General features: G+C 39.9%; 4 protein-coding genes across 5 annotated transcripts; 1 reads left to right on the forward strand and 3 right to left on the reverse strand.

The window, feature by feature from the left end:
- Positions 1-39: 39 nt before the first annotated feature.
- On the reverse strand, positions 40-3,623 carry LOC145917863 (serine/threonine-protein kinase 4-like). The gene is made up of 4 exons (XM_083003159.1): positions 2,857-3,623; positions 1,920-2,066; positions 1,422-1,548; positions 40-1,150 (listed from the first exon to the last, which is right to left on the reverse strand). The coding sequence occupies exons 1-4, from the start codon at positions 3,432-3,434 to the stop codon at positions 536-538; spliced, it is 1,467 nt and encodes a 488-aa protein (XP_082859285.1). The 5' UTR covers positions 3,435-3,623; the 3' UTR covers positions 40-535.
- A 3,540-nt stretch (positions 3,624-7,163) lies between these two features.
- On the reverse strand, positions 7,164-8,764 carry LOC145903479 (protein pelota homolog). The gene has a single exon (XM_082991563.1). It carries the CDS (start codon positions 8,706-8,708, stop codon positions 7,557-7,559), a length of 1,152 nt encoding a protein of 383 aa, XP_082847689.1. The 5' UTR covers positions 8,709-8,764; the 3' UTR covers positions 7,164-7,556.
- Positions 8,765-9,171: 407 nt separating this feature from the next.
- Positions 9,172-11,503, reverse strand: LOC145910414 (extracellular matrix protein 2-like). Its single transcript, XM_082997537.1, has 10 exons — positions 11,273-11,503; positions 11,123-11,198; positions 10,920-11,046; positions 10,605-10,818; positions 10,223-10,377; positions 10,012-10,170; positions 9,835-9,939; positions 9,672-9,785; positions 9,450-9,583; positions 9,172-9,309 (listed from the first exon to the last, which is right to left on the reverse strand). Exons 1-10 carry the CDS (start codon positions 11,343-11,345, stop codon positions 9,195-9,197), a joined length of 1,272 nt encoding a protein of 423 aa, XP_082853663.1. The 5' UTR covers positions 11,346-11,503; the 3' UTR covers positions 9,172-9,194.
- A 935-nt stretch (positions 11,504-12,438) lies between these two features.
- Positions 12,439-17,770, forward strand: LOC145917902 (uncharacterized). Of its 2 annotated transcripts, none has more exons than XM_083003212.1 (10): positions 12,439-14,248; positions 14,310-14,468; positions 14,528-14,655; positions 15,315-15,405; positions 15,839-15,945; positions 16,005-16,233; positions 16,379-16,511; positions 16,877-17,009; positions 17,212-17,369; positions 17,475-17,770. In XM_083003212.1, exons 1-10 carry the CDS (start codon positions 14,053-14,055, stop codon positions 17,635-17,637), a joined length of 1,497 nt encoding a protein of 498 aa, XP_082859338.1. In that variant the 5' UTR covers positions 12,439-14,052; the 3' UTR covers positions 17,638-17,770. The 2 variants fall into 2 exon arrangements, with proteins under 2 accessions (XP_082859338.1, XP_082859337.1); XM_083003211.1 differs by having other exon boundaries at positions 12,446-14,248; positions 15,312-15,405.
- The last annotated feature ends 141 nt before the right edge of the window (positions 17,771-17,911 follow it).

Here is a 17,911-nt window from a genome sequence, read left to right on the forward strand (position 1 = left end):
AAAACCAAAAAAGTGGGCAGAAATGTTAAATTTGTCAGTTTATTCACGAAAGGAAATCTTGGTTAAATGTGTTTTCACTTTTCACAGTGAAAAGCTCAAAAGATTGCAGCATTTTTCAATCAACTGACAGCAAGCAGTACAAAACGTGCAGGCTAGAATATACGCCATAAAAACAACAGGAATTTCACAGAAGGTAACACACGATTGCAAAACTGACTTCATCCATCAACGATATTTTGTTGATTTTGACGTCAGTTAAGAGTGAACTAAACTTGGTATTTGTGGACAAGCAGATCTGTAGACTGTGAATTTAAAACGGGATATTGTGTAAAGAATTTTTGTCACATTGTTGGTAGAAATGGGGGAAAAGGTTGCTCAAGAAAGTGTTGCAGTATTGCTCCCATATTTCTTGGATTTGCTTTTATTTGAATTTAGATTTCATTCCTTGGACATGAAACCGTTGAATAAAATTTAATCAAACACAACTCTGACCGAGAAACTCACAAGTTTAAACTAAAAACCTCAAACATTTCCATCAGAAGTTTTGCTGCCTTCTTTTCTTTGCATCGATCGCATCCAGGATTGGTTGCCTTTTCTCATTATATCGCTTCCTGAGGTCCTCAATCTCACGTTCCATGAGTGGATCAAGAGCCTGGAGACGGGCTTGCAAATCGGAAACACTCAAATTCTTCAAGTAGTTAAAATCCATCTCTGTGAGGTTCTTCCCAAACTTCCATGCTTCCTCTGGTGGAAGTCCTTCCCGCTTCGATCCACTCCCAGAGTTTGACCTCCCCTCACTTCCAGCATTGTCGAAGTAATCCATAAATGCCGGTCGATTCCCACTTGAATTGTTGGGAGCTGGTCCTGTGTTGAAACGTTGCATTGTTCCACTATCTTCATCTTCGTCATTAATCACCATTGTTCCCATTCCATCAAGCGTGTCGTCGCCATGCTGGATCATCGTCCCCGAGCTCATGTTGCTGTCAAACTTCATTGTTGATACATCCCCACCACCAGGAGGCGCACCACCATCCACTTTCAGCATTGTTCCAGAGTCAACTTCCTCGTCGCCGTCGTCATCTTCCTCATCAGAGTCTGACCCATTTTTCAACTTTTGCCGTTTTATTTCCATTGATTCTTGGACCATGTCCTAAATAACATTCCAAATAAAACAGGCAGCATTTATATGAATGGACAGCGATTATGTTCGCCAGCTCTTGGAGGTTTAATTTTATGCTGTCTGATATGATTTCATTTATATCTAAACTGGTTTGGAGGTTTAATTGGATCTAGAAGTTTAGTGTTACGCTTTACAACATTTATGGCTCAGTTCTACATATAAATGTTTAATGTAAAAATATATATATAAAACAAACTTAATTGGACAAAAGCAATATGATTAGTTACATAGATTTATTCACCCTTAGAATGCTGTGAGGTTTTGCTTCTTTAATGAAAGGATCTTGCAGAAGGGCAGTGGCTGTGGCTCGTTGGGCAGGACTTTTAACAAGGCAATTGCTAACAAACCGGATAAACTTTTCAGACCATCTAAACAAAACAAATTGCATCATTTTGTCATTGTACAACTTGTTGTTATGGTAACCTCCAGTCCATAAATGAATCACACAAGTATTCGGACATTTGGCAACCGGTCACTTTTTGTAACAATGAGTCATAACTGCTGATGTTTGAGATATAACCTGCAGCACAGTCCAATACTCACTTTTATGATTTATGTTGTGCATAAGGGTTATATTACACAACCACCAACATGTTCAGTGAAAAACAAACCAGTGAAATTGATTTATTCAATAACAGAAAGTACTTTTCAGTGGTTACATCGAATAGGAAAACGTAGCAGGTCATCATCAACAAGCTGTCATGGCAAAAACACAACAAATAAAAAAAATGAAACTTACTTTTCCGGGTCTCGGAAGGTCGGAGGAGGCTTTGTGGGAATCATAAAAATTGCTCTCATTGGATGTATGTCTGAGTACGGGGGTTTACCCTCTGCTATTTCTATTGCAGTGATGCCCAGTGACCAAATATCCGCGACGCAGTCATATCTACACACAGAAATACAAAATCATTATTTGTCGACATCATAATCATGAAAGATATAAGTGATGTCATAACACAAAAATCAATAAAAACATCTTGTTTTTATGTTGGATATATACTAGTAGATACTGAAGACACAATTATTGATGAATTATGTGTTTACATGACATCACACACATGTTACCATGACAACTAGCTTTTAACAATTGTCAATTCTTGGTCAAATATTGAAATGATGATATGTAAAGTTTCAAATTTGTCCTCTGTCATTCAGCTCGAAGCCATATCAGATCAATTACACAAAGTTGCTTGTAATCAAACATGTTAAACAAACATACTGTAGCTTGCCCTACATGACAAGTTCTTACTGTACCTTTGTAGTCTACTCTACTGTCATTCAGTTTCACTAAATTTTAAAACACAACTCTGCATTCTTCTCACAACTTTGCATTCTGACCAAATTAAATATATATACTTTAAAGCTGCTGATACTTTAAAATAAATACTTTAAAGCTGCTGATACTTTAAAATATATACTTTAAAAAATGTTTTTCTTCGATTCTTTAAAAGTGCTGTAGTGAACTAAATGTTAGTATTTCATAGATCTTTGCAACCATATTTCTGGGGTTGTCTCCTGGCACAGAAATGTCACAAAAATAAGATTTAACATTTCCTAGAAATTAGTTTGCATTCAACAATGCTGGAGTTAAGACATCATAAAAACAAAAACATTAATAAGAAATATTTGCAAAGACGTCAACCTTCGAAATAAGTACATATAAGAAAATAAGTTACCCAATTTCTTGGATGACCTCTGGTGCCATCCAGAAGGGAGTTCCAATCACAGTATTCCGTTTTGCCATTGTATCAGTCAACTGCCCGGCAACACCAAAGTCAGCAAGCTTGCTGTGGCCGTCTGTGTTGAGTAGGATATTTCCTGCTTTCACGTCTCTGTGAATTTTGCGCATAAAGTGCAAATATTCAAGTCCTTTCAGAGTGTCTCTTAAAACCGTTGCAATTTCATCTTCAGTGAGGGTTTTTCTTCTCAAACGAATAATGTCCGATACAGACCCAGCCCCACAATACTCCATCACAATCCATAAGTCAGTGTTTTTGAAATAACTGCCATAATACTTAACAACATATTGGGAGTCACATTGTTGCATAATTGCTATTTCTTTGATAATTTCTTGCAAGTCAGACTCAACAGGTACTTGTTTGATGGCCACAACCTGCCCGGCCTCTTTGTAAATTGCTTTAAAGACACATCCATAAGCTCCTTCACCGAGCTTTTCCAGAAGGTCGAACACTTCATCAGGTTGTTTGGTCAAACTCTCCTCACTAAGCTTCTTCAGGGGACGCTTGTTCTCCATAATTTACGTTGTCAATACATATCGTTGACAATTAACATCTATTTCTTATTAACTCAGGAAATTCTTAATCTTTAGCTGTGATTGTGAATTCAAACGCTAAAACAAATATGCACGTTTCAAAAGAGGGCGCCTGCACAAATCTTCATACAGAAGCAACATGTTTATCACAGGTTGAATTTGTCCCAGGCAAGCTTTAAACATCTACAATCCATCAGCGTTTTCACTATTTAACAAAAACACAACATCTCGACGAACTTCCAAATCTTTTTACATTCATTTCCTCCCTACAACATTGTTCTGGTATCCTGTCTTGTATGACGTCATAAGCGATAAGCACGATTGCTCTTACTGAATGAATTCTATTTTTAGTTGAGATTATTTGGCTGCCGGCTATGAAAAATATAAAAACCTAACTTATGAGGACATTTTTTAAGATTAGTTTTAGACACATCTAAAAAAAAAACTTTTATTAAAGTGCAAAGGAAATGTTCATTTCGAACTTGATGCAGCATAACATTTCTATGTTTCGAGGGTTAAATTCACAAATTGCGAATTACATTATTCCAAAGCAGTTTTCTTTTTATCAACAATTTCTGATGCAATTAGATCGGTTTCAAACCCATAGTAAAGATTAGGGTTGCTCTCAACATCTTTTAACCAGAGTAAAATTCTGCAGTTTAGAACCGGGTCGACGGTTTGCTGCTTCAGGATACTTGAGTCCAACGACGAATAGCATTTTCCTCCATCGAAATAATTATTACGAGCGCTTAAAGCTAAATTTTCCCACGCGTAATAGCTCTCCCTAGCGGCCGGAGGATACGACTCTGATACACCACAAAGAGCGCCAACGGTCCTTTTTAGTTGAATACTGCAAAAAACATAAATATAAAGGGAGGGTGATTGGCAGTATTGGCCCAGAGCCGGACCCGTATACCAAGAAGAAAACCTGATCGGGATTCGTGCCCAGGATGTCCTGGTTTCAAATCCCGGTGTGGTAAAAATTGTATGTAAATATAAATAATTCAGTCTAGGTGCTAGACTCATAAGCCAAGAAAAACCTAGTAAGGGTTTGTGACCGAAATAACCGACTAAAAACAGATCTTTGCGGTACAAACACTCTTGGAAGGGTAATCGGTTTTTTCTGGTGGAGAAACAGTTATTTTACACGCAAATATTTCATAGGTGGATGTCAACAGAGCAGAACCACCATAAATCACCTGTTGCAGTTCATGGCGGCAGCTGATTGGTCCGATTCATTTAGTTTGATTCCCAACTGCTTGGCGGCCTTCACTGCGTGTTGACTTGGCTGAACACAAATAATAATTTCACGTTGGGGAAATTATGCAGGAAGTGATCTAAACCAGTGCTTCCCAGCCAGTGGGTAGGTGGGTCGCAAAGCATTTCTAAATGTTGCAGTTTTCTATTAGATCACGAATTTATTGCATTATCATTACGTCACAATTAGATGTGTTGTGTCGCAATAGTATGTACGCCAGTAGTAAAGAAGCAGGTTTTATGTAACTGTTATTCTTATTTCATGCGTTTGGTCACATCTCATTGTTGGCCGCACAATAAAGCTTGCATTTAAAGTGGGTCGCGAACTGAAAAAGGTTGGGAAGCACTGATCTAAACTATTGAGTTGACGACATACGTGACGAAGTTTGTTCTGACGTGGAAGTGATGACGATGACGTCAATAGATCAACTTGGTTAGGTCTCTCTATCGCCGCCGGTGGTGGTCGGCGTGAAGCCGAACGAAAGTATCTAGCGCCGCTAGCGGCCATTCTTGGATTAACCATGCCCGATCTTTTCAGGATTACCGCCCGCTCTTCTCTTTCTGCGGTCGTCAGAGAAATTAAGGATCGTCCCGCGTTTTCCGCTGTTTCTTCCCTACTTCCGTGTGCAGTGCGAGGGGGGCGCATGGCAAAACGGTTTTTCTGGGCGATTTTTTGAGAATAACTTTTCGGTTTCAATTCTGATTTGGAGATTGAAGAGCGAGGACTGTTCGAGGGCGCGCGAGGGGTCTCGTACAATGGAATCGGCAACACTCTTCCACTAGATGGCGTTTTTGGGAGAATTCTTTTCACTGATTGGGGACGTGGGGTTGTTGGTTTTGTGAATGAGGGCTGGAATAAAACGGTTTGGTTGAAGTTGTTTCCTTACTTTGCATTAAAACTGACCTGTTGTTGTTGTTTTGGGGGTGAATTTCTTCTGTGGAGTTTGGCGCCCTCCAGTGGAGTGGGGATTCTTATCCTGGCCGGTTGTCGTGTTTCTGTCTCGATTCGAAACTGAGAAATAAAAAAGTTTTAAACAAATCCAACATCCATGAGAAGAAGTCTCACCTCCTGGATGGTGTTCTGTACCTTTTCCTCCTCCTCTGCAGTCTTCCTCGACTTCCCGCTGTTCTTCCTCCATTCCTCCCTCAAACTTCGCTCTCCAGGAGTCGGGATGCTCGCCCGAAGATTCAAGCGATGGAAGCGGTTACTTAGCAACCGTGGCGATGCTGATTGGTTGTTGCCATAGGCGACATCTGCGTAAAAACAGTCGTTACGTCACACGCTTGAGGACGGAAGTTATCGTGACGTCATGACCTCAGCTTACCTGCGGTGCACGCGTGGAGACCTCGCAGGTACGGATTGGCCAAAAGTTCCTTCGAGGTTGGCCTGTTTTCACCCACGTTGTACTGACTGCTGGTCACGTGTTGGCCGTTGTACCGTTTTGATTGCTTCAACATTTCTAAGCAGGTCACCATTTTTTACCCTGCCGCCAGTGGGTGCTATTGCGTTCAAGTATTTTCTGCAAATCGTAGCAGATTAATAATTTAATTGTTTTAAATTTTCAGTAGATTGATCACAAAAAGCGTTCCATGTCTACCGACATACCGGGTAAACTTCTTCACTGCTGCGTTTTATCGATCGTAGGTAATGTAAAAACTTAAATCTGTTTGAAAAAAGAAAACATTCGTACAACCAAAGAAAAACCGTCGACTGTTTTTATTTTTTGATCTCCTCAACGTTTTGGCGTTGAATCGATGAAATGCTGCTCAACCCTAGTTTAAATAGGAAACTAATCATTTCGTTTCACCTACGTCTGCTTACAATAAAAAACTTCTTTAAACTTCTCGTAAGTTTGCAGCAACCCAGGAGCGAAGTCGCGTCGGTTAAACTGTCAATTGTCCAACAGTGCCGTGGAATTGTTCAGTCTCAATGGCTTTCCATTCTCTCTACATTCACGTTACTTTCGATGACTTTCCAGTCCCTGGTGAAGTGCCAATAACCCTCAAACGTAAGTGTTTTGTCTCTCCCCGTCCAAGTTAAGCGACTCGTTTGCGTATTTCTTGTATCCAAGCGTGCCACCAACAAGCATAAGTGTGTTGGTCCAATTGGAGCGCCAAGGTCAAAAACAAGTTTTTTTTGACGTCATTAACGTCAAATTTTCATACTGAATGTTGCTATTTGTTCAACTTGGTGAAATACAGCCTTCGTGCAAACAATTCTCACCACAGATTTTTTCACCAGGGGTTGCAAATATCATGAACAGTTGAAGTTGCATTTGCAAAAGAGCCACAGTATTTCACTGAGAGCTGAAGCACAATATTATTTACACCCAAAATAATTACTAACATAATTTAAAAATATAAATTCTCCAACAAAAACAATAACAGTTATGACCAAAAAGAACTGTTGAAGTTACCTTGCACACAATATTACAACTTTCCCAACAGCCTGGAACCTTTTTTATTGTAACTTTAAGGCAAACATTCTTGAAGAAAACTGCTAAACATGAAATTAATTTAGTATTTTTTCGCATTGATAATTTTTGTTGATTCAATTTGTATGAGCAGATCGGAGTTGTAGCTAATATCATAAATTGTTGTATTTTCCTTTTTTGGCCAAATTTGCCACCTATTCAAACAATATTTACTGCAAATAATTCTTGTTACAGAAGCCTGAAAATATTTTTTCACATGTAAATAATTTACATTTGAGGAACTTGCAAGAAATCATTCACAACATCAAAAATACAGTTTTAAATAGCAAGAAAATACACAATTCTTCGAAATATATAACACCCTTAAATGCAAATACAGAAGTTACAATTGTATCTAGTTGTGCAAAAAGGATTAAGTTCCTTCATCAGAGCTTTCAGAATCGCTCATATCTGGAACAGGGAAACGTAGAATGGCAGCAACTCCTGTCAGTTGACCAAGTTGTTCTCCGCTTATGTGCATTGATGAGAAAACTCGGACAATCCCACCACTGTCCTTAATACTGTCAACAATTGTCACCAGTTTCTTACGGAGTTGTACATCCTGAGAGCGAAACAAACCATCTGTTATCAACAAAGTGTCTATAGCATCACTTTCATTCGCTTTTTCAATTTGTTTCATTCCATAACATGCTTTGTCAGGTTCATTCTGTAACATCTTATAGAAATCTTGCAAAGCTTTGATCTCTGCAGCAGCTTTTGTGTCGGACAATCGAGCCGCTACAGCAGGATCCACAAGGACTTCCTTCAATGAGTGTTTGAATCCAGTTGATGAATGAACACACAGAAACTTGGATTTGTGTTCAAGTAGAGTTTTATTATCAGTTTTGACAGCTTGTTGGAACATGTACTCAAAAAACTGGTCTTTCACAAAACCTGGGCTTGCCAACAGGACACATTTTACAACATCAAAGTTGATGTGTCTGATCACTGCCTGAACAACAGAATCAAAAAACTTTTCAACACCTTTGTCATGTTGCTGAACATTTCCTTTTCGTTTCCGTGGAATCTGCATCTCGATCTTTGCTCTGACCAGGGTCATGCTAGCTAGAACGAGACATACATGTGCCAGACCCTCCTGCATTACAACTGCAGCTACGTCCGCATTCTGAGTTGGGTCACAGGCCACGTTAATTCTGTCCAAATGTACACTGTCCCAACATTTCTTGGCCAGGACAAACTTCCTGTTTGGTTCAAGGTCAAGAGTGTGGTAAGCTCCCATCTTCACATATTGGTTCTCCTGTATGTTTCGTCCTTTCACATGAAGAACACACGCTTGAGAGTCGAAGTCGATTGACTCAATCGCTATAGTTAAAGTTGTCCTGACTCTGTTGCTGCCAACACTGCCTGTGTTTGACTCAACCTGAACTTTCCGAAGTGTGGAAGCTCTTAAACTATCACCAGGTTGTAGAAGGTTATAAGTGTGCCACATATCCTCGCCATCTTCCGCTATTAACGTCACTTGTCCGACAGAATCCTTTCCAATATCGCGATAAATCAACTTCATTGTCACTTTACTGAATTTGTCTTTTTTTTACATAATTAATTTAACAATCGAGCTCTTCACATGTGCGCACTGGAGCAGAACCACAACACACACACACACATTTTCATAGACATCGTATTAAAAAGTAAAACCTCCCGCTTGTTTTGCGCAAAGAAATATATTTTTCGCGGTGTTATAATTGTAGCCATCATGTTTCTTGAAAGTCATGATGCGCCACAAAGTTATAAGTTTGACAAAAATATTTCATTTTCAATAAACTTTTATATGTGTTACAGAATAATAAACAAATACTGATTGGTTTGAACAAGGTTTCATGGCAGACTGTGAATCGCGATATGTATGGATGATGATTTGTTAGGCGAAACATATTTTTCTGAAATAAGCTTCAACTAACTGAGCTGTCTGCATGTGTTGAACTTATATGGAAATACATATCAAATAAACTTTTGTACTTTATGTTCATTTTATTTTCGAAAATAGAATTTGTCACATGACAAGAATATGCATTGAAGGAAGGCAGTAGAATGCGTACGCTGGGGATGAACTTCTGTGAAGTTTGTTGCTGTCGAGTCTAATGAGTTGGAGTTTTGATTGAACGAATCTAATGAGAAAACAAGTTCAAAATACTCAACTTTTCTCAATATATCACGATAAGAACTCAAGCAAAACCCATTTCAGGCATCATAATTCACAAACGCAAAATCGTCCATTTGCACGGACATGACCCAACATCATACAAACCTCCCTGAGTAAGGATCACAAAAGGCGTCGTATGGAATTGTGTAAATGTTGTTGTGGTCCAAGTACAACCTGAGAAGACTTTTTGGCAGCCCTTGAGGGACGTGAGTCAATTTGTTGAAAGATAAACTAAGGTACTGCAAAGTATATGAGACTGTTACAAGTAGTTTTCATAAACCTTGCTGCCGTTGGATTTTCTTTGGTAACAATTCAAAAAATTCTTACTCTCAACTTTGCTAGCCGGGGAAACACCTCAACTGAGATTCTTGCAATCTGATTAAAGGAAAGTCGAATTTGTTCAAGATTCCGCAAACCCCAGAAACTTTGCCAATGCAGTTCCTTAACAACGAAATGTTAGTTGTTGCATTATAATTTCAACACATCTTACCTCAATCAGGTTATTTTCCAGCAAAATTAATCTTACGCTTTGGGGAAGTCCCCTCGGTACCGACCGAAGCAGGTTTTGGGAAAAATCGACGAAATACAATTTGCTCTGTGAACAACAAACTTATATTGTGACGTGGGTTGCAACATTGTGACCCGGTGAATAGATTGTGACGTTTACCATATTTTTCCATGCAGACGGTGGTAAACTTGCATCCTGCAGTTGATTGGCTCGCATAAACACGTGATGTACTTCTGAGGGACTGGAAAAAATACCATCAGGAAGTAAATTTAAACCGTTGTTTTCAATCCTCAAATATTGAATGCTGGTTGGAAGATTCTACAAAAGTCAAAACTTGGCATCGGGGAACTTTACAGACATTACATCGTACCCGAGGAAATGTGGTGAGGGAATTGTTGTTCAAATCAATGTTTGTCAACTTCTGGAATCTTTTGAAGGTTCCTGGTTCGATTCCCGCGTCATCCAGATTGTTATCCCGAAGATGAAGAGTCGTCAGTTGGGTGAAGTTCAATGTTGGTGGGATTTCTGGTGTTGTGAAATATGTCATAATGAAAAACTGTGTGTCGTCAAATCACCAAGTCGGCCATTCTTACTAATTCATATGTTACATTGTTACTTCGGATGTTGAATAAATATTTTAATTATTCTCGATCGTCGACAAGAGTATATTTCAGGTTACCAGGATTGTTCCATTGTTACTTGCCAACCCGCTTGACCCATAGTTACCCATTAGTTGTAGAAGTGGGGATTACCCGATATATTGTTTGCAGAAAGATCGAGTTCTTGGAGAGATTCTGGTAACCCGGATGGAAATCGAGTAAACTCGTTGTTGCCCAAGTCGAGTCGCTTTAACTTATTTAAACCGGCAAAGCTGTTTTGGGTAATACCCGAATCCCGGATTCGATTCCATCTGAAAGTTACCCGAGTCAGTTGAGGATGACGTGCAAACACGTGACCGGGAATCACCTAAAACGAGAATCCCTCTGTGAAACAATCACAGACAAAAACAAATCATCGGAATTAATTTCCATAAAAGTCTTTTAATTTCGAATATTTAAATTTTCGACCTCAATCAAATTCTTCTCCATGAACAAGTGCGCCACCTCGCGAGGAAATCGTCGCACGGGGATTTCCCTTAAATCTCGTCCGGAACAGAAAACCACCCGAGCATAACAGGAACAATTGGATGGACATCTTGAATGCGTCACAAAATATTATTTGAAACACTTGGAATGATGCAATTAGGGAAACCGCACCCTTTATTTGATACCTGATTATCAATCTCGTCGTAGGGGGAGTCCCGTATGATCCTGGAAGGACCAGTAGATGTCGCTCCTCAGCAGTAACTGTCAAATATTTTGCGTAAAACGCGAATATTATTAGGTAAATGGGCGGATGAATATGGTTGTTGGATACTCACGTGTTTCATCTCTTTGTCCGACCGCTGATTGGACGAAACAAATCAACAAAATTAATTTCTTTCCATAAAACATTTCTACTTGATACAAATCCAGCTGGGAATCTTGCAATCGAAATAATGCCGATTAAAACTGAATTCAAACAACTTTTCTAACTACAGCCACCCAACGCTCAACGTTGATTCAAACTCCTTCACATACAACATGTGTGAGTCGGAAAAAACAACTCTCCGTTCGCTTAATACCAACCTCACCCTCACCATCTCAACAGCTGCATTTGTATGTGTGCAGCTGAACGTAACGGACAGAGCATGCTTGACTGACCAACCGTTTCAATGGAGTAAGTGCATAGAATGGCATCGAAAAATCCACAGTCAAGTTAGTAAATGTATTTGGTGTAAAACTTACGCGAACTGATCGCAATAATTAAACTTGCGCAAAGACAGACAGCTAAAAACTAATACTATTTTCTTTGTTCGATTATTGAACATCACATGAAACCTTGGCAATAAACAACGTCATGTCAAACTTTTTGTGTAAAAAGTTGATCAAAGTTCAACAAATAATTAGGTTTATCCAATTTTATATTCAGCTCCATGTGTAATATGTCAGAAGTTCCCACATGTGACGAGGAGTTTTGCTGGCAACTTCAATAACGTAATGCTTTGCGGTTGCGGTTTAACAAACAACACGAACCATTGCCTTGGGCCGCTTTTAACGCTTGTCAAATTCTTCCCACTAATCCGGTGAAAGCTTTTAATAAGTGAGGCAACCTCTCAAACATGGATTGTTACGTCTTAATGATTCGGCTGTGGCGTAACAATGACATGAAGACTAATTTGTTTTCGAGTGTTTTTCCGAGTATTGAAGATATTCTTATCGCGATTTGATGTTCTAAAGAATTTCCGCTAAAATCTTCTACATAAATACGTCATAATATACATTACCTACGCTTTTATAAACAATGGAACAAACACTTTTTTAAACTTGAAATCTTTTCAAATCAAAGAAAATCTTCACCTGGAATGGAACGCACTGGTGCGTGACGTGCGAGCTACCTTATGTCGTAAACAAGTGGGGTATTGTCACACGTGCCTACGTAACAATGGGCATGGCAGGCGCTAAAAGCATAGTTGGATTGAAGGCAACTGGCTTCGCACGCAACAGACAACCCATTCGTGACGTAACAATTAGCAATTTGATTTTAGAATGCAGTTTTTGTTAGTTGTTGTTTAGAATAAGTGATTGAAAATATATTTTATGTCAAGTTGAAGTTCAGGTATAGATTATGTACTAAATATTCTGAAAGTTTTCGTAAAATTTTTGTCATAATATATAGTGTGGGAAATGTTGAATTCAGATTCAAGGTCATGTTGGTGGATCGTGTTTGTGGTGACCCCTGACTTCAAACCAGTACGTTTCCCAGGTGTGTCTGTGTATGGTTCAACCTTTACACAAAGTAGGTTTATTGCAGTTGGTCTTGACTGAGCAGTAACACCAGCTGGTAAACAAATTTGTTTTTCTGTTACGTCATAGCATGTTATTTCTGTTATTGGTTCGACCTTCGTTCGAAACCCCGTCCACAAATTTGTTTCAGGCAATCTGACAAAGATAATTTACCAAACATGTTGAAACATAATATTTGACATGAAAATTGCGGTGAATTTAGATGACCCACAAGATACCCATCTGAAACCCTGCAATTTCGACGCTGTATCCTCCAGTGACCTTGAGAAAACCTTGGGGGCATTTCAAACATTTTGAAAAGTTAACCGCATGAAATAAGTCCCTCCCCTTAACATCGTCTCGAATCACGCAACATTCCGCAATCTCAAATAGCGATTGTGACGTCAGCATGTGGTTTTAGGGTTCAGTCCAGTTTCCACCCGTTCAGTAACGAAGTATTGCAAATGGAGATTGAAAAGTTTTTATGGGCGGATAATGGCGGGGGAGATTTATTTAATACTCTACGTCACTTAAGGTATCTGGTGTCACGTGTTACTTTCCACAAGCATAAAAAGTGCCACAAAAATCGTAAATAATTTCTAAACGTTGTTTCTTAAGTCATGTATGTTGTTTGTTTTTCGGTGAAAGCCCACGGTTAGCAGATCGCTCGTTACGTCAGCAGTTAAACACACAAACCTCCACAAGAGTGAGATTGCGCCTTTTGTCAGTCAGACTGAAGTTTGCTTCGAAAGTTTCACTCGTGATTCCGCTTGGGGTTAATTTGAAACGTGCAGAAAACTGGTTGTAATATTGAAGTTGTAGATGGAGATTGCTTTATTAACTGCCGCTGTTTGAAATATTTTGCAGGGACGTTTTGCAAACCTGGTTGAAGTTTAGAGCGCGGTTGTTTGAGTAACCCGACATTCTTTCGTGATATCAGACGAAATCCTTCCCGCATTCTTACTTGAAGAGTTTCAAGTGCCCAGGACACCAAGTGTGAAAGTTCTCGCGACTCTTGACAGGAAACAGAACTTTTGCATTGTGACGTGTGTTCGATATTGGAACAAAATCGGCCGAATGTGATAAGCTGGAACTTTCGTTTGCTTCGAGTTGCAAGGACTTGATTAAAGTCGAAATTACTGCGTTATATGCTATAGGATGAGTAATGTCAGTGGTTTGTTGCCACAAACGTCACCACATGATGGTTTACTGAGTTGGTTAATTTTACAGCTGATATTTTATTCAAATCCTATTGTTTCACTGATATTGAGGAGGTTTGTTACGTCATAATATTTGAGTTGTTTTACCTTCACAGTGAGACATTCGCCGAACAAACATGAAACAAGGTTTAATATGCATGCTTATTGTCACTACGATTGCTGTAACTGTGCAATCATTGACGTCATCGACTGATTGTGATTTCGATGGTGATCGTCCGTTTTGTCGCTGGAAGCGTGAGTGGTTTGGCATGAGAAGATCTGGTTGGCGCAGAGGGATCAACATCCGCAATGCTCATCTCACGACCCTCCACGGTAGGTGTGAAAGTTGGGGTTTTTAATGTGCACCCACATTGCATGTATTTTTATTTGTTAGGAAAATTTGCGTTATTTCGGGCCCGAAGTCGTCCCGAAGGTTTCCGATCACAACTTCGGAGTTCTTCGCTTGTGGTTCGGGAAAACTCATGTTTTGTCTTCCGGTATGCTCTAGGTGGCGCCAAACAGCCTTACCCGGACGGAATGATGCTGCTGAGAGGTAAAAATGTCGTTTTCACGAAAATCTGCAAAAATCTAAATTATAAAAAACATTTCCAGTTTATCTGGTTGGAAACGGGGAGTCTCCAGATAGAAGAATTCCGTTTTTCGAAAGTGACGTAAGAACACCGCGCGGAAATTTTCGGAAAGTGGCCCTGCCATTGGCCGAAGCCTTCAATGACGTTAAAGTAGGTGATGATGACGTATCTGATTGAGTAAGTGGACTCCAGATAAACACGTCAACTTGTACAACTCGATACAGTGGGTTACATACGTATTTAAACCTACTGGGGCTGTCTGGATTCCCCTACATCGATACATATGTTCACTCGGGCAAACATGAGAATGCTGGGAATCCAGCTGTAGAGTTGGTCGTTTGTTTCCATAACAACCAGTCACTACGCTCAATTAAGCGTTCGAGTGGCCAGGAATTCAGCCTGCCACGTTCTCACACTGCTTCATGCCTTTAAACCAATACTTGGCGATCAACCGTTGAGTGTAAAATGTCTATGGCGAACGGGGCTAAAATTGACCGAACAATGGCCCGGAAATGTAAACAATGATGTTGTTAATGGGTTGGAGTGGTTTGCACTAAAACCTCTCATAGTGGAAGATAGAATCCAGCCGAGAAATACTTGAACGTAAAAATTGGTTAAGAATATTTAATTTCCATAAATATTTAATTAAAAATATAGAAATATGCAACAGAATTAATTTGCATATAAAAACTATAACGATAACAAGCAAGTCGTGGAAGAAATTGCCGAAATTCAACTTCAGCGTACTTTTCGGCTGCGCTCATCTTGTTTTTCTTGCGTTATCTTTACCGCTCATCTTACTTTAGAAGATCGCTTCGCTGCAGTTCGTAATCGAAGCGGTTCGCGGAGGTTCAAAAAAGGCTTACGTGGCAGTCGATGACGTCAGTCTCCGTCCATGCGGTAAGTCACGTGCTTGCATATCTGATAAAAGTCAGGTTGCCGGTGCCGTCCCAGAAATATTATTGAACTGCAAGTAATTTTGCTGTCGGATAATCCTTTAAGTGCGAACATTTTGATGCAATTTGCCTGCGGGGAGGGGAGGGGGGGAGTCGTCAAATGCGTGTTATGCAGGTTGCATGGATAAGTTAACTTACACTGGGGCACGTTTACCGGCGTGCGGTCAGAGTAACACGTGGACTTGGAATAAGCGAGGTCTGCATGTGTTTGTGCATTTCGGCTGCTTTAGGAAATCTCAACAAACGGAACCACCGTCTCCAAACATTCAGGATTTAAATAAATTTAAAGTAGATTTTAGGGAGTTTGGGCTTCCAGTTTCACAAAAATAAATAAAAAGGAAAAATCGACCACAGAAGTTTCACACAATTGTTTCCAGAAACTCCAGAAGAAAACCTGGAGGAAGTTGATAACAAACGATCTGATATGATGTCACAATTACTTGGGTTGGTGCTTCCGGCATACAAAGAACCCCCCTTAGTTATGGTAAATTACTCTTCCCCACTTTATTTTACAAATAAATAAATTCCAAACGTAATTTCCAGATTGTCCCAACAGCTAACCAAAGTGGCTCTGTGGTGCCATCTACCGGTAGGGAGTTGCTCGTTTCTCATCGCTTGACTGGAACCCCAACCTCTGCTCTCGAGTTTACAAGCAGGGCAAAAAATAACCGGAAGCGGAGGAAGAAGAAGAACAGGAAGCGGAAAGAGAAAAGCAGGAGGAGGAGGCGGAAGGATCGACGCAGGAAACACAAAACCACGGCAACAAGTTTCGGTAAAATTCTATCAACTTTATGTGAGAAACTCATATTTTTCCTTTAAATCTATAGTCGCCATTTTATTACGTCACAGACAGTTATCATTCATTAATAGTATTTCGCCACAGACTGTTATTATACATTGGTTTTGTTACGTCACAGGCACAACAGCGATCAGCACGCGTCCCCCATTCCTCCGTGTAGTGATGTGTGATTTTATCGAATACACGCAGAGGTTGCAGAGATGTCTTCGGACTTTCTTCTCTTCTCTCCAAAGTCACAGAAACTCTTGTCGGTGAGGGCGGGAATCGAACCCACGCCTTACAATAATAACCAAAGGGCGCATTTGGTGTGTTTGCATAACACAAACATTAACCGCACATGACGCAATAGTGAGATATTCCTCACTGAAATCTATATAATCAATATGTACTATATGTGCAAAAAAAGCCATAATATTGCAAAGCTGCAGACAGGGTGGGACCGAAAGGTACCACAAAGTGGAGACTAGTGTGCCTGCTAGTGTGAAAGCTAGCACAGTGCCACACAAGAGCTGCACTGATGAGACCTCATAGGTCGAAACAGTGCGTATACACACCCTGTCTGCAGCTTTGCAATATGTACTAATTTGACAAAATCTGATCGGTTTGTACTTTTCAGTTCGAACTACGCCCAGTTGGAAATTTGCCTCCTCGACGCTGCTCAGTCATGCATACCATCACGTGACTTGACGAGGCTGCGCATCAGTGAGATTTTGAACTCGACATTGCGGAACAACTTCAGGACGAAACAGGTTTATGTTTTGCCAATGTCATTTTACTTAAATGTTTATAAAAGTCTTCGCAAAAATGTCGGCAATCCACAAAATAATCCCAAATTAACTTGAACAGAGATTTTTATTCGCAACTTTTGTGCGCCAATGTCCTTTCGTTTTTACAAAGCAATTTGACCCAGGTTATCTTCCCCCCAAACTATCAACAACCATTTGATCCCAGGTTTATTGCGAGGAAGAAGGGGCCTTCGTCTTCCCCGAGTTTTCTGTAGCGAAACAACGTCTACAATGCGGACCAAGATACTTCGAGAAGTTGACAAAGTGTGGCGGCTCGTTCTCTTACTACTTTCAACGAAAGCACGGTGACCCGAAACTATGCAAGTGAGTTTCACACAAGCAGTCGTATTGTGCAATACCTTCTTCATCTTTCGTTGTAGTTCCGTTACCATAACCCTTACAATTATTTCCTAATTTCGTCACTTATAGAGAGTATTACGCGGCCAACGAATGCCAGCGGCAGTCAACAGCCGAGGAATGCAACTTTGACGCCGAAACCATGATGAGATACGGATTGAGTCTACAATACCAGTTCGTCCATAACCCTTTCTGCATTCAACTTCCATTCAGTTCGTGGTGGCCTGTATCATAAGTGACGTCATTCACAGTTGGGATGTTTCGCTAATTGTTCTGTTTTATATTTGTCACACTGTCGATATGTTTTGTACATTTGTTTCTATTGGAGGAATTGTGGTGTTGCAAATACAATCATTTTGTCACTTGTATGAGAAAAGTTATTTCAAATAGTGAAAATGAAAGTAAGTCCGTCAATTAGTGGAAGACAAGATTTAATGAAAGATCGAACTTGTTAAAAGTGAAAGTAAAAGTTTCGCCTAGAACAAAATCGCTTCTGCATCACAGTTCCG

Source organism: Ascidia mentula, chromosome 1 (genome assembly GCF_947561715.1).
Source record: "Ascidia mentula chromosome 1, kaAscMent1.1, whole genome shotgun sequence".
Classification (NCBI taxonomy): Eukaryota; Metazoa; Chordata; class Ascidiacea; order Phlebobranchia; family Ascidiidae; genus Ascidia; species Ascidia mentula.

Excerpts from the sequence above, each read along its gene's own strand:
- LOC145903479 (XM_082991563.1), bottom strand. The coding sequence starts at position 8,708 with ATGAAGTTGATTTATCGCGATATTGGAAAGGATTCTGTCGGACAAGTG.
- LOC145910414 (XM_082997537.1), bottom strand. The coding sequence starts at position 11,345 with ATGTTTTATGGAAAGAAATTAATTTTGTTGATTTGTTTCGTCCAATCA. Across the intron at positions 11,047-11,122 it reads ACGACGAGATTGATAATCAG|ATGTCCATCCAATTGTTCCT; the intron begins GTATCAAATAAA and ends GACGCATTCAAG. Across the intron at positions 10,171-10,222 it reads CCCTCACCACATTTCCTCGG|AATCTTCCAACCAGCATTCA; the intron begins GTACGATGTAAT and ends TGACTTTTGTAG.
- LOC145917902 (XM_083003211.1), top strand. The coding sequence starts at position 14,053 with ATGAAACAAGGTTTAATATGCATGCTTATTGTCACTACGATTGCTGTA. Across the intron at positions 15,946-16,004 it reads AAGAACCCCCCTTAGTTATG|ATTGTCCCAACAGCTAACCA; the intron begins GTAAATTACTCT and ends CGTAATTTCCAG. Across the intron at positions 16,234-16,378 it reads AACCACGGCAACAAGTTTCG|GCACAACAGCGATCAGCACG; the intron begins GTAAAATTCTAT and ends GTTACGTCACAG.
- LOC145917863 (XM_083003159.1), bottom strand. The coding sequence starts at position 3,434 with ATGGAGAACAAGCGTCCCCTGAAGAAGCTTAGTGAGGAGAGTTTGACC. Across the intron at positions 2,067-2,856 it reads GAGGTCATCCAAGAAATTGG|ATATGACTGCGTCGCGGATA; the intron begins GTAACTTATTTT and ends TTCTGTGTGTAG. Across the intron at positions 1,549-1,919 it reads ACCTTCCGAGACCCGGAAAA|ATGGTCTGAAAAGTTTATCC; the intron begins GTAAGTTTCATT and ends TGTTTTGTTTAG.